Consider the following 15,254-nt stretch of genomic DNA (forward strand, 5'->3'; position numbering starts at 1 on the left):
AGAGGGCATCTGCTCCTTAAGCATCAAAGCTTAGTTGAATTAGTCCATGGCGTATGAAGACTGCTTGACGCTAATACCACATGAAATATACAGTAAAAAATTAATCCATTATAAGTGTAAAATATCATGAATAGTTCAATTACTCATCATACCTGACCTCATCTATTCTATGTTAACTGTCCACGCTTAAGACTTCAGCTCTACGACTGCCCATAATGACCAGGCTTGAGGCTTGTATGACCGAGCAGAATGCCAAATTTGAGCTTGTGCTTGCAAATGACCCTAGATGGATGAAGACAGAGCAAGGAAAAAAAGGGCTGTGGAACAAAGGCCACAGAGTGAGCAGCTCAAAGATTATTACATGGTACATTGAAGCATGTGATTGTGTGCAGCTGAGAGGCTGCGGAAGAAAGCACTGGTCATTTTCACAGGGTCATCTGGGACACCGGGTCAGCCAGTGGGGAATTCCATGAGGCTGCAACACGACCTCAGGAGAGGACGTGTGCATGTGTGCTTGTGTATATATGGAGGTTAAAGTCAGTGCTTGAGGGCATGACCGAGAACAGCTTTGAGTGATGGGAAACTAAAGCTATAGGAGGGAAAGAGAAACATATATATATAGAGAGAAAGAGTGACAGATATAGATCAGACTTTTCAACACAACATCAATAAGCACACCCTCAGCCAAAACAAAGACATTTTATTTAAATATTTATTTAAATGTGCAAACTCAGCACATTACTAAATGAGAAAAAAACTAACAAACTGGTAAGAATATGGTTGAGTAAAAAATGAAAGAGGGGGAACAGCATGCCGAACAGCAACTCTGTCGATCTGTTTACAAAACCCAGTGTGCTGCTATAATAATAATGATAAATAATGCTGTTATAATAATCCTCAATGGGAACCCTTTACGATAAGGTTATATTTGCTAACATTAATTAATTCATCAGTTAACATCCACTAACAATGAAAAATACTTCCATAGCATTTATTAATCTCAGTTCATGTTAATTTCAACATTTACTAATACATAGTTAAAATAAAAGGTTGTATTTGTTAAAATAATTTTAATGGACCTCAGCTGACATGAAGTAACATTGGACAGGTGTATTTTATTAAATAATGTTAATAAAGATTAATAAATATTCTGAGAAATATATTACTCATGTTAGTCAATCTTAGTTAATGCACCTTAAAGTGTTACCTCAATTTTTAATAACGCTGATATAAATTTCATTAATACATTGTTCAGTATTAAATTAAACGCACATTTATTTTAAGGATGCAACAATATTACATTTCTGGCTGATAATTATTATGTCATGGTCTATAACCAATAAATGGCCTAAATTAAATTGATGTACAACTTTGGTTAAATAAATTATAAATAAAACACTACACACTTTTAAAGTGTCTTCATCCAGTTTAAACATTTAACACATTCCCTAAACATTTATTTTGTCTTGTCTGACATCTTTTAAACTGCAATAACATTTCACAATATTCCTGTTTTTACTGTATGTTCGCTCAAACAAATGCAGCTTTGGTGAGCATGAACAGTAGTGTGCATTATAAAATGCTAGTTTTTAGAACAGAGCAAGACTCGTGCACATGTTCAAAATACTCTAAAAGCATTTCTTCTGTTGCTTCTCCATAACGAAAAAGAAATGACAGAAAGTCCCCGACAATGACAGAAAAACTACGTAAGTGTGGTTGTGACCTTTCCTAAACTGTATTTGCCATACTCTTCTCTCAGCTTTCTTGTATTTGCCTACTTTCCGTTTCTTTTCCTTTCTCACTTTCACTCCAGAGCCCATGCTAACAGCCATGAATCCATCAGCATTTGACAAGTGCAGTCATCCAAGAGAGAGTGAGCCTGACGTGGCCCCCAAAAGATTGCTCTTTAAACGCAATGTTTTGCCAACAAACTTTACCAAGCTGGAACACATTAAGGCCAAACTGGAGAGCTGGAGGCACAGGAGGGGTCAATTGTTTGCTAAAGCACTCCAAGTGCATTACTGCCTGCCTCCAAAAAGGAAGTCATACATAAGGGGATGGGTTATGATGTGAATAGATGTGTTCTAACCCATTTTTTTTTTGCTCTGGTTGCTCTTTTGCATTTTGTAAAAAATCTAATTTTGAGCTGTGAAGAGGTTCACTCTGCTCATAGGCCACCCATCCAGCATTCTGTGCCTTCTGACCCCTGTTAATGTAGCCTTTAGTGAAAGAGATGATGCAACCATTAGGAAGGAGAGTCTGCGCTCGCAGCCTCTGCAGATTCTGAGTTAATTTATCCACACAAATCCAAAAGGACGCTCGAGGGCTAGTAGTACTGTGCATGTTAAATATGCAAATGGCATAAAATGTTTCTATTTTTTTTAATATGTCTATTTTAATCAGAAAGTTATTATACTACCATTCAAAAGGTGTGAGAAAAGAAAGTAATAGGCCACTTTTATTCATCAAAGATCCATTATATTGGGTCAGAAAATAAATTTATAATAATCAATTTCAAATAAATGCTGTTCTTTTAAACTCTCCATTCATCAGAATAAAAAATATCATGGTTTCCACAAAAATATTAAGCAGCACAACTGTTTTCAACAGTGATAATAATAATAAATGTTTTTTGAGCACCTATTCAGCATATTAGAATGATTTCTGAAGGATCATGTGACTAAAGTAAGGGCCGCAGATAATTCAGCTTTACCATCATAGGACTAAATAAAAATGTTCAAATATATTATAATAGAAAAGAATAATTTAAAATTGTAATAGTTAGGGATGTGTCCAAAGCCTAAATACGAATTCAGAAAGGCACGTAAAATGAATAATGCATTCTACGGAGCCCCTAAAGGGACATGGTTAGGCTTGCTGTGGTAGTCGGTTACATTACAGTACATCATGATTTCACTTAATTATGTGAATATAGTAAGGAGAGATGACTATGGCGGAGGATTTGGTGCAAAACAGAACCTGAGCGTCATTGACAAATATCTTATCTTGTAAAAGATGTTGTCAGTACCGCCACACCCTATACAATACAGTCTACTACACTCTACTAATACTCTAATGAGAGTTAGTTGACATGTAGTTGAAAAGTTACTTATAGTCAGTAGAATGTCTAAAGTGGACTATCGAAATAAAGTGTAACCATAATATTTCATTATTTTACTATATTTGTAAATAAATAAAATTTGTAAATAAATACAGCCTTGGTGAACATAATCTTTGTCATGTCTTTCAAAATCATTACAGACCCCAAACTTTGAACGGTATTGTACATAACAAACAATCCAATTAAATCACTGAATATAGTTTAGGGGTAAAAGTCTGACCATGACTATTAGTTGTAAGTAAAACTCCACCCCAAAACTCCACCCATATCATTACCCTTGTCTTGCCTTAGGACTAAAGTTGACTCCACAACAGCAGGAGAACGTCACACCAGACCCATAAATATGTGTATGTGTCCATGGGTGGTGCATTTATTAGCTTTAAGTTATAGTCTGTTACCTCATCCCAAACTGAGCCTCTGTGTCAGAGATTTTGTTCCTAAAAGGCACAAGAACTGCAGATAAATGATCAGCCCCCGTAGGCCAAGATGTGTACATCGGGGTTTGTTTATCATCACACCTTTAGAATGGCAGGGGAAGCTGTAATCTGCTGATTGGTCAGTTTAAATGTCTCACATTTGGGTTTCAGTCACATGTTCAATAAAGGGATATTAGAAGACTGTAACTGTTGCTCTGCCTCTTCTTTTCTCTGGGCTTTTTTCTCTTTTCTTTGTCTCTTCTTCTTGGGGGCTTTGCTCTTCCTATTTACCAGAGCTCTGCCTTCTCTCTCTCTCTCTCTCTCTCTCTCTCTCTCTCTCTCTCTCTCTCTCTCTTTCTCTTTCTCTTTCTCCAATTCAATTCAATTCAAAGGGGCTTTATTAGCATGAAAGTTTATGAAACAATGTTGCCAAAGCATATACAAAATAAATGAATAACATATATATATTATATATAAACCTTTAACACAATGTTTGGATATATTTGTGTGTGTGTGTGTGTGTGTGTGTGTGTGTGTGTGTGTGTGTGTGTGTGTGTGTGGGTCACTCACTGCCCCTCAGGTTGTGGCATGTTTGTACATATTTGGCAGCAAGATAAGTTCTCTCTCCTTCTCCCAGGAGAAAGTTTAATTTAGAAATTTCAGTCACTCACTCACTCACTTTTAACATTTTACATATCTGCTGGGTACAATTGTATATGATTGTATAATTTCATACATCTGATGTGATGTATCACAAAATGATGTGCTTTTGATGCAGTATTAATTTTGAAGTGCTACCTATTGCAATACAATATAGCATCGCTCTCCCACATATTTTGCTATTCTAACTGCGCTTATTTCTGTTGTTGAAATAAGTAGCAGTGGTTGGTAATAGAAATGTACAGTTTTATACCATAATAATGATAAAGTTTCTTTTGTCATTTGGCGATCCTGCAGCCTGAGCCACTATAGTGAAACCACCCTTACAGTACATGAGGAACATAAAGGGGATGTTGAGCCAGAAGATCCATAACAACAAAGTTTAGTCAGGCCTGAGTGAAGTAAATAAGCAGCAAACTATGGATGCAAGTATTATGAACATTTGAGCCCGCATCAACTAATCACTTTTCTCAACCTCAATTTCTCACACACGCAATTTAGTGGCCTACATCCACAGACGACACTACTTCACATCTACTTCCAGAAATGTCCATCCTCAAAGACATAAAAGCATGACTCTGTAAGGATTCTTGAAAGTCAACTAACCAATCTATCAATGTATAAATACAAAACCTCGCTGGATTCTCATAAAAATTAAGCATGTGGTAATCTGATAAGCTTACAACCACAAAGTTCCAAAAGTAAGTTATTCAAATTCAAGGCATACAAATAAAAGGTCATCCGAGAAGGTAAACCTACAGAAGATAAAGAAAATGATGAGAACCTCTGATGGCCTACCTGGAGCAGCTTGTATCTCCACAAGGCCTCCAACCATGATAAGTGCCTCAAGAATCTTCACATGGTGTTCTGGGTTTACATCCGCACTGGGGAGAGAGGGAGGGAGAGAGAGAGAGAGAGAGAGAGAGAGAGATGTGTGAGTAAGTATATATATATATAAGGGCTTTTCACACTTGAAATAGTTAACCCTGGATCATTCTAAACCCCGGGTAAACTGAATCCTGGGTTATTTGTATATTTGAGGGGTCAGTGGTGTTGACTGGATGAGCGCAGCACGCGACCTGTTTACATAAAAGCTCTAGCATTGCAGCATCCTCATATTGCCGACTGTACTTTCGAGTTTACTAAATGGATACTTCAGACTACAAAGGTAAGAGTGAAATGGTCTCTTCTTCTCTCAAATTGTCACGTTTCCTTTCAGCATTTGACATTTGTCCTCTCAAATGCTGAATTTACTGTTTATATACAATGTGCAGTGTTTCCATGACTGTTCAAAGCACGCAAATTTGAGCAAGCGATTGGTTGTCTGTTGCTAAACATCTAGCTTTAACATTCTAACACCGCATTCACACTGTACAAATTTGACACAACAATACGGGGTTAACACTGCAAAAGTGCAGAACAGGGTTTCATAACCCTGGGTAAAAAGTGGTGCTAAACCTGCTTCTAAATTACAAGTGTGAAACGTTCCTTTACCCAGGGTAAAACACAGTGTTTAGGACGACGATAACCCGGGGTTAAGCGCAGTGTGAAAAGCCCTATTGTCGTGCTAGGGTTAAAAGCGTCGTTAGACCTAAACAAATGCTCTGATATACAACTAAAAGTCATTAAACATGGAAAGTTCAGATCAAAAATAAGTGAAACTTACATCCAGAACCAAGTCAGTCATAATCGCTCACACACATAGGTCATGTCATGAGTTGCAGCAGCTGATCTACTTGGCAAACTGGTGACTGTTTATTTATGGTGGGAACTCGATTGGATTTTTAGAGGTGAATGTTCATTTGCTTATGTATTCAGATGTAATCCAGGTCTTGTGATGCCTCAATGACCTCAGGTAGTGAGTGAAGCTAATGACTAACCAAAAATGATTGTTTATGCATTCTCTCTCCCTCCCTACTTCCACATCCCCTCTTTCCCTTTGCCTGAACTGCCCCAGAGCCATAAGACAATTGACAGGCCGCTAACAGCAAGGAAAGTCCCACTGGAGTTTCTTGGCAGAGGGACAAGAAAGCAGCTCACAATCGAATAAGAGCAAGGCGACTTAATGGACTACAATGTGCTGACTGAGTTACTCACTTGCACACTACTCTTTATTATGTGCATTAAAGTCGTTCATTCAGGAGGGCACTTTATAGAGGGTGTGATGTCACCAGCTATTTAACTGGTGTTGTACGAGTTATACTGGCTAGTTAAAGCCCAAAAAGTATCAAATTATTTACCATATTATTTTGACATGTACCAAGATACTGATACCACAATTTCCATAAAAGAAAATACCATAATTGAAGAATGTGGTATTTATTCGGTACCACTGTATGCACTTCCATTCAAAAGTTTAGAGTTAGTAAGACTTTTTTTATGTTTCTTAAAAAGAAGTTTCTCATGCTCACCAAGGCTGAATTTATCTGAACATAAATACAGTAAAAACAACATACTAGTTACAACATTATAAAACATTTAAAAACAGTTGTGCTGCTAAATAGTTTTGTGGAAATACTTTTCCTCGGGATTCATTAATAAATATATAGTTCAAAGGAACAGAATTTATTTGAAATAAAAATCTTTTGTAACATTATAAAAGTCTTTACTGTCCCTTTTGATCAAATGAATGTGTCCTTGCTAAATAAAGGTTCTACCATAATTAAATACAATATAATTTTACCTATGGATCCATGATTATGACAATAATCACTACTGATAAAATTATTATTGTTGTTATAATAATTACAGTATTACTATTGCCATACTTTTTGGAAGAATTATGGATTTGTATTAATTAGTGATGCAATCACATTTATCAAATCACTTATTGGAATATGTGAAATACAAACTGTAATTTATATTTTGAACAAACTGTACTCATAAAGTGAGTAAAAATATGTGACAGTACTAGAACAAAATACACAGGAACAAAAATGATGTAAATAGAACATTTTGATGTAATGGGAATACACATAAATTATTGCTGCAACCGTCACTATACATGCTTATTTAATTGCATCAAACATAATCATAATCTGATTATTTATATAATTAATTTAGCAGCATTAGTACAGCATCTACATTCGCTTGACCATGGTTCCACCAAAGTAACTTCTAGGGGTCTAAATGGGGTGCCTCTGAAACCTCTTTTCAATAGTCAAAAATGACAGGGATCACAATAATGCTTCATTTAACCTGTGGCATAAGGAAATATGCAAAAATCTGTATATGAATATAAAGTATATATATACATATAAAATATGTATTATATTAATGTATTATTTAATGTATATTGTATATAATGTATTATAGTCTGATTTGGTACATATTAACAGTCAGGTTACATAAAAAATGAGTTATCAACATTCACTCCTGGTACTCTTCAAATGGCAAGTACAAGGTATTGTAGCATAGTGCAACACATTTTAATAAGTATTCCCATCTGTTGTATGTAATGTGCTGTTCCTCTCAGGAGCTCCTCTTGTACTGGAGCTGCAGCCATTAAGGGCTGTCTTACAGTGGGCTGAGGGACAGATCAGAAATAACAGCTCCCTCATCTCTTTCTGCTCCACTTTAATTAAACTAGGGGAATAAAGATAGGCTTTGACATATGTTTAACTGGGCTTTCTGCTGAAACAAAGAACATGTGTGTAAATGCAAGTGTAAATGTGAGCATGTACGCCTTTGGTCATTTTTATAGGACTGCTTTTTTCCACAAGAGCAACCACAAATTTGAATATGATAATACATTCTTTTCCGGCCTTAAACATTTTTCTATTGTACTGCAGCTGGTCCAGAAAAGTAATGACTTATCTCAGAGCCAAGTCAGTAATTTATCTTGTTACATAATTTGTTATAAATAAGTTACCTTACACTCATACAAACAAAGCCTCTTATTCTGTATATATACTACCATTCAAAATATTTTTTTATTCAACTAAATCCATTAAAAAAATTGACAAAAATACATGTTACAAAAAAATTTCATATAAATGCTGTTATTTTGAGCATTCTATTCATCATGGAATCCTGAATTAAATGCATGTTGAAAAAAAGAAGAAGCAGCACAACTGTTTTTAACATTGATGATAATAATAAATGTTTCTTTAGCACCAATTCAGCATATTATAATGTAACGACAACTAAAAATTCAACTTTGCCATCATAGGAATATATTAATTTTTTTAATAAATTAAAATAGAAAACAACTTTAAATAGTAATAATATTTCACAATATTACGGTATATTACTATTACTATTACAATGTTACTATTTTGATCAAATAAATACTGTCTTGGAATTACAGACTTCGTTCAAAAACATTTAAAACATATTTCCGACTCAAAACGTTCAAACGATAGTGTAGCTTAAAGACTTGTAGATTTCAGTTGACTACAAGTTATTGAGAGTACCTGAAGTGGTTGTTTTTGAAGATGGGCTCACTGAAGGCCAGAGCCAGAAGCTTGGGGCTTGCCTGAGCTGCTCCCCGACATTCGGTCACCTTGCTTAGGTGTCGGGTCAGATGAACCAGGAGCTGGTGGTTAGCCTGAGGCACACTGGGGGAGTCAAGGATCCTTTTCAGCTGTTGTCCACACTCCTCTATGCTTTGGATCTCTGAGAGATTGATAAGATGAATATTGATAAGTTATTTTCGGTACTTCAAAGTATATTATAAGCCCGAAGCAAAAATTGGTAACCATATCATACAAATCACACAAACAAAACAAACAGCACACACAACATTCTGGCATCTTACAACTTTAAAAGCCTTACAACAGTTGGAACAAAATAATGCCTATACTGATTGCTTTTAATTTGGGCATACTATAACATATACCAAAAGGAAGCATTGGAACATGGAACAGTGAATGAGTACAATCTGCAAGAATAGTTCTATCTTTCTGTAGAACAAACCGTTAAAAGCTATTTGATAACCCGGTCTGCATAATGCCAATAATCTTACTAACTTGGTTGACATGGACACTCGATAAGTTTCGATGTTTAACATTTACATTACCATACCAACAGCATATAGAAAAGCAAAGTACAGATTCAATATAAGATTTATTGCACATGGTAAATGGACTTCATTTATATAGCGCTTTGAACAGACCCATGGCCACCAAAGCGCTTTACATATTGCCTCACATTCCCCCATTCATTCACTCATTCATACACTGACGGCGGTGTCAGCCATGCAAGGCGCCATCCAGCTCGTCGGGAGCAGCTGGGGTTAGGTATCTTGCTCATGGACACCTCGACACTTGGTCAGGTGGAACCGGGGATGGAACCACCAACCTTCCGGTTTGTAGACAACCTACATGAACCACTGAGCGAGCCACTGCCACCCCAAGAGTCCTAGTGATATTACAAGTAGAGAGCCTCCGAAGACAGTGTAACCGCTGCTGGCCTTTCTTGCATACTGCTTCAACATAAGTATCCAAGATACTTGTAACTCCCAGCCCATTCCACCATTTGACCTTTCACTCTATTGGTTGAGGAGCCAAACCTTTTTACGTTTACTTGCAAAAAGGCACTGTCAGACCATGTCATAAAATCCTTGACCACTCCACTAAAAGCCATTCAAAAGTATCAGTGTAATTAAATCTCAAGTATTTTATAAAGTCATTGTAGATCATTTATCAGTATCTAATTTGTAATTTGTACTTATGTTATAATAATGGCTTCTGCCATTATCATGACAAACCTGCTTCTTTAAAGGGATAGTTCACCCAAAAATGAAAATTCTGTCACTATTTACTCACCCTCATGTTGTTCCAACCCCGTAAGACCTTCGTTCATCTTCGGAACACGAATTAAGATATTTTTGATGAAATCTGAGAGCTGGATCACTCCTCCATAGGCTTCTTCAGGGATTGCCAGCCCCAAAAAGTTATTAAAGATATCGTTAAAATAGCCCAAGTGACTACAGTGGCTCAATCTTAAGTTTAACAAGCGACGAGAATGCTTTTTGTGCGCAAAACCCCCCCAAAATAACGACTTTATTTCAACTATTCATTTCCTTCTCTGTAGGCCTCGAGTCAGTTCACTAGTATAATAGCGTAAGCTTCTGTTGTTGTACAACACACGCATCACACACATGACCAGCGTCGGCCAATAGTGAGCCTACGTGTGACGTAGCTCTGGGCGATCACACTACGTTAACTCACTCGAGGCCCACAGAGAAGGAAATGAATAGTTGAAATAAAGTCGTTATTTTTGTTTTTTTGTGCACAAAAAGTATTCTCGTCATTTGATAAACTTAAGACTGAGCCACTGTAGTCACTTGGACTATTTTAACGATATCTTTAATAACTTTTCGGGGCTGGCAAGTTTCAATCCCTGAAGAAGCCTATGGAGGAGTGATCCAGCTCTCAGATTTAATCAAAAATATCTTAAATCGTGTTCCGAAGATGAACGAAGGTCTTATGAGGTTGGAACAACATGATGGTGAGTAAATACTGACAGAATTTTCATTTTTGGGTGAACTAACCCTTTAAATACCTTTTTATGAACAGAAACTGGGAGTATTGTATCACTGTTTCTTTTTCTGATTCCATTTTAAGATTCCCTTTCAATAATTATTTTCTTCAATAAAAGGGAGGGATTTCAATTGCTGATGTGATTAGAATTAGATTATTTTAATATACTAATAATAATTTAATAATTGAAATACTTTTAAGTCATCCTGGAACCTCCTTGGAAGTTTGCTGTGGCCCCCTAGCGGGCCCCGGTCCCCTGGTTGAGAACCACTGTTATAGAGGCATTCAAATGGTCATGATCTGATAGCACCAAAATAACTGATCCTGATCTGTGATGGGAAAGGCAGCAGACAGAGAACAACATAAGTACAAAAACAAATTCTGGTAAATTATTTACTATAACATAAAATATTTGAGATTGAAATGCACTGATACTTTTGAATGGCCGTCAATGCATGAGATGGTTTTAGCAGCCAGATGATGCAGTACAAAAATCTACCAGCAGAGAGAAACAGGCTAAACATCCCGTGGTTCTAATAATATAGGTGGAACTCAAACAACACCAATGGACATTGGGGCACATAAAAACACAAAACCCATGACCTGGGACTGAAAAGTCAGCTCAGCACGATTTAAAGTGCTAGCCTAACATTGCCCTCGAGTCCATTGTCTATGAGCGCCCACAAGGACAATGCAGTTATTTCAACAGCTTCCAACATATTGATGAGCTCCTTTGAGATGGGGTTTCCCACAGAAAAGAGGCCAGCATCTGTGATTCAGGCTTATTTAAACTAAAGTGGACCCTGGTGGCACAGCAAATATATGAGCATTTCATCCCCATGTCCCTTACGCACAATGAATATTTGTCTTCATCAGCCAAAGGAATAGGTATACAGTCTGGATATCAATGCAAAAACATCAACCCAGTCTGGAAAAAAATAAGGGGGAATTCACTAAGAATGACCTGCTGATACATCGGTTATTCACAATACATGCCTGGTTATAACTCGTCACCATCATTTGACGAATAACTGCAAGCATGACTGATAGAAAAGGTACACAATATATCATTTAAACAAACTTTTCTTAACCACCTGCTTTTCCACGTGCAATGTTCAAATACTCCAAACATGAATTAATTTAATTTATAGAGATGTAATACATGCTATGTTGATTCTAAGCCACTCAAATATGAATAACATGAACTAACAATGAGCAATACAGCATTTGTTAACGAAAAAATACGTTTGATTTTAATAATGTATTAGTAAACACTGAAATTAAACACTAATTTAAATGCTGTAAAAGTATTGCTCATTCTTATTTCATGTTAACTAAAATAATGAACTAAAGTTAACTTACGGAACCTTACTGTAAAGTGATACCTGATTCTAAGCTACCAAAGTATATATGATTTATATTTAATAGATTTAATAATAAATATATTATGTTATAATGTTTAAATCGATAATAAAAAACATTGTCATTTATAATTCTAAGCAAAAAATAAGTACATATTATATGACATTATATTATATTAAAGTTTAAATAAATACAAATGTACATGTTTAAATAAATAAAACAAATTAATTTATATGTTTGTTTTTGTGCTCGTTGACAACAAAAAAGTGTCATACAACAAATCACAACTATTAAAAATTAACAAATACTTTTCCTAAAAATCTTATTATTGTATAGTCAGCTTTATTCATCCTTTGATAACATAAGATGTACACATTATTTTCTCATGTCCCTTTTATTTTTGAAGTAATAGTAATAGTCATAATTTTCTGTCAAGGGTGTCAGCTTGCAGATAGGCCAGTCCTGCAATACATTTAGTAAATATTACCGGTCACAACACATTCAATGATTAATGTCTAAAAGCTACTCTCACACAGACTCAGTACCCTGCCAAATGCATTTCCTGGATGAATTATGAGCATGGACTAAACCATTAAGGTGTTGGCTGGTTAAGGAGCTTCTGCCATACTGCTTATAGAAGATAAGTGCAGAGAGGTCAAAGGTTATGAGCAGTGGGTGGCAGGTGGCAGGGGGTCGAGTGATGAATGTCTGACAATCTGCCGATCAGAAAACGGGTCATTACTTTGACCTTGGCCTGAGACTCACTGACCATTGATACAAGAGGGCTTATATCGGCAAGTTATATGCATGCACTCATGCACAGACACACACACCCATGCCCCCAGTCTGGAGCCGGATGGTCCCAACCCCGTGCTGCCTCCTGGAGATTACCAATAGAGACTGACCCCTGTTCAATAAAGGCCAGCGTCATGGGCTGTAGGCCACGGCTGGGAACTTGGCCGAGTCCATCTGGACACAGCACGACACAACAGAGGGAAGGGGAGCCCTGCAGACAGCCAATCACATTCCTGGAAGAGGGCACACTGGCTACTGGCCAGCCAGATTGGCTCCGCTGCTCAGGGCATGAGAGATACCACTGAGTAATGTTCTGAAAATGAGACTTAGACAATCAATGGTACTCAAAAACACTAAATGGAGTCACATCTAGCTTCTACTAAGTAAAATTGTCACATTTAAAGCTTGGAATGAATTTAATTTTCTAGCCATAAGTCATGGATCATAAAAGTCCTGGAGTTTTAAATAACATGGTATTTAAAAAATGGATGTAATAGCTTGAATTGGTTTGTTGATTAAATTAAGGATATCAAACAAAAGCGTGCCTGATTTCACAATCAAATGGATTTTATCCAGGAAAGAGGGAGGTAGGATTTGGCATTGTTAAGAGCACCCCATGACAAAGGGACTTTCCAGAAAAGCTTATTTGCCATAATAGCCCATTGATTTTTTTAGAACGGTTATTGCAAAAATGCTGAATATGCCATATGGCACATCCTACAGAGACTTAGCATTATACGATTTGAAGACATTACCCGAATACACATTGACCCGAAAAAAAAATGAAATATAACCCCAAGTACATTATAGTGAGTCATTGTCTTAATTTTTGTTCACTGCATCACAAAACTAACATTAAAAATTAGTAGTAGTTTTCATGATGTAATATTTCACTTGAGATCTTGCAATTCGTTTAAGTAACTCACATAACAGCGCCAATATATCTGAAGATGGAAAATGTAATTATTAAGTGTATAAGCCAATCAATCAAACATGTTACTATTGCATAATATAAATGGAACTAATTAAACTGCAATTAGACTTTCCGATCTAAGGGACCAATCATAAAAACTGATCAAGATATTATGAAGTGAACGATTTGTTAAGTTTTTAGAAGATTGCAGATTGAATGGGGGGCACATCCCCTGCAAGGATTGCAGTGCATCCTTAAATATTATTCAATCAATAAACTGTCTGTAAGAATTGTCAGGCATTAGAAACATGATCCAGCATTACTCAGCGAGGGTGCTTACATAATTTGGTTTGTCCTTACAAAGTCAAGCAACACTTTTGAGCAACCAGGCATATCTAAAAGATGGGGCAGACTCTGTGTACGCTTGTTTCATTTTCAGTGGGAGTAATGCAGAGCGAAGTCAGAGAGAGATGGTGATCCCTCAGGCATAGTAGCGCCCCCACTAACACACACACACACACACACACACACACACACACACACACACACACACACACACACACACACACACACACACACACACACACACACACACACACACACACACACACACACACACACACACACACACACACACACACACACACACACACACACACACACACACACACACACACTCTTTCTATCAAACTACTTTTGTTCTCGGCCTCTCTCAAGCCTCTTTCTGCCCACTGAACATTTAGCATTTATATAGTAAAGAATACAAACACACCCACCCAATTTAGCTGTGCATTTGAAACATTTCAATTCTTACATAATTTACTCACCAGCATGCAATTCAAACTTTGAAGTTTGAAGAAATGTACTGGGTGGCAATTATAAAGAATGGTCACTAAGGCTTTCAAGCCTCAATAATGAAAAAAGCTTTAAAAAGTATCATAAAAGTGAATCAATTCATTATTCACTGAAAATTTACTTAAATCCTAGATTTTATTGGCAAGTTTAGAGTTGATGAGAGATGCCGTTCAGCGTTCTTTAGAGTTCTATCTTTTCTGTGACTTTCCATTTCTCTATTTCAATTCACTCAATAAGACTCAATGAGCTGTTGCTTGATTTTTGAAGACTTAGAATCAGGGCTGGCCAGTGGCATAGGCGGTTGCTAAGCACCCTCAAATGAAAGCAAGAGTATAAAGCAAGCAAAAATAAAATATCGGCGAAACTTATTTGACAAACATTTCAGTGCGTATTTGTGTTTGAGCTCTGTAGAACGTCAAATGTTTCTATTTGTTTTTGCTGCGTTGAACAATGAAGCCAATCACAGACATGTCTGTTGATCTCTTGATTGAATGGCCAATCAGAGGTGTTTAAGTCAGAATCCACTCACCGCTCAAAACGCCAGCAAGTTCTGCATGTTGGCAAATCCTCTCGATATAACAAAGTGTAGACACAATGTAAATAAGAGATTCATTGTGCAGTGACAGCTTCATTGATTAGAAGTTAAC

At 36.6% G+C, this 15,254-nt stretch overlaps 1 protein-coding gene across 2 annotated transcripts in view; it reads right to left on the minus strand.

The window, feature by feature from the left end:
* The window catches only part of pik3r3b (phosphoinositide-3-kinase, regulatory subunit 3b (gamma)), a 198,230-nt gene that overhangs the window by 81,816 nt on the left and 101,160 nt on the right, over positions 1 to 15,254 (minus strand). For both annotated transcript variants that reach the window (XM_077198624.1, XM_077198623.1), the window contains 2 exons: positions 8,613 to 8,814; positions 4,996 to 5,081 (listed from right to left, as the gene is read on the minus strand). In XM_077198624.1, the coding sequence (XP_077054739.1) occupies positions 4,996 to 5,081; positions 8,613 to 8,814 (288 nt within the window). The remainder of the gene's footprint in view (positions 1 to 4,995; positions 5,082 to 8,612; positions 8,815 to 15,254) is intronic.

This window comes from Siphateles boraxobius, unplaced genomic scaffold (assembly GCF_051911475.1).
Source record: "Siphateles boraxobius isolate OS27281-9 unplaced genomic scaffold, OSU_SipBor_1 41, whole genome shotgun sequence".
NCBI classification, from domain to species: domain Eukaryota; kingdom Metazoa; phylum Chordata; class Actinopteri; order Cypriniformes; family Leuciscidae; genus Siphateles; species Siphateles boraxobius.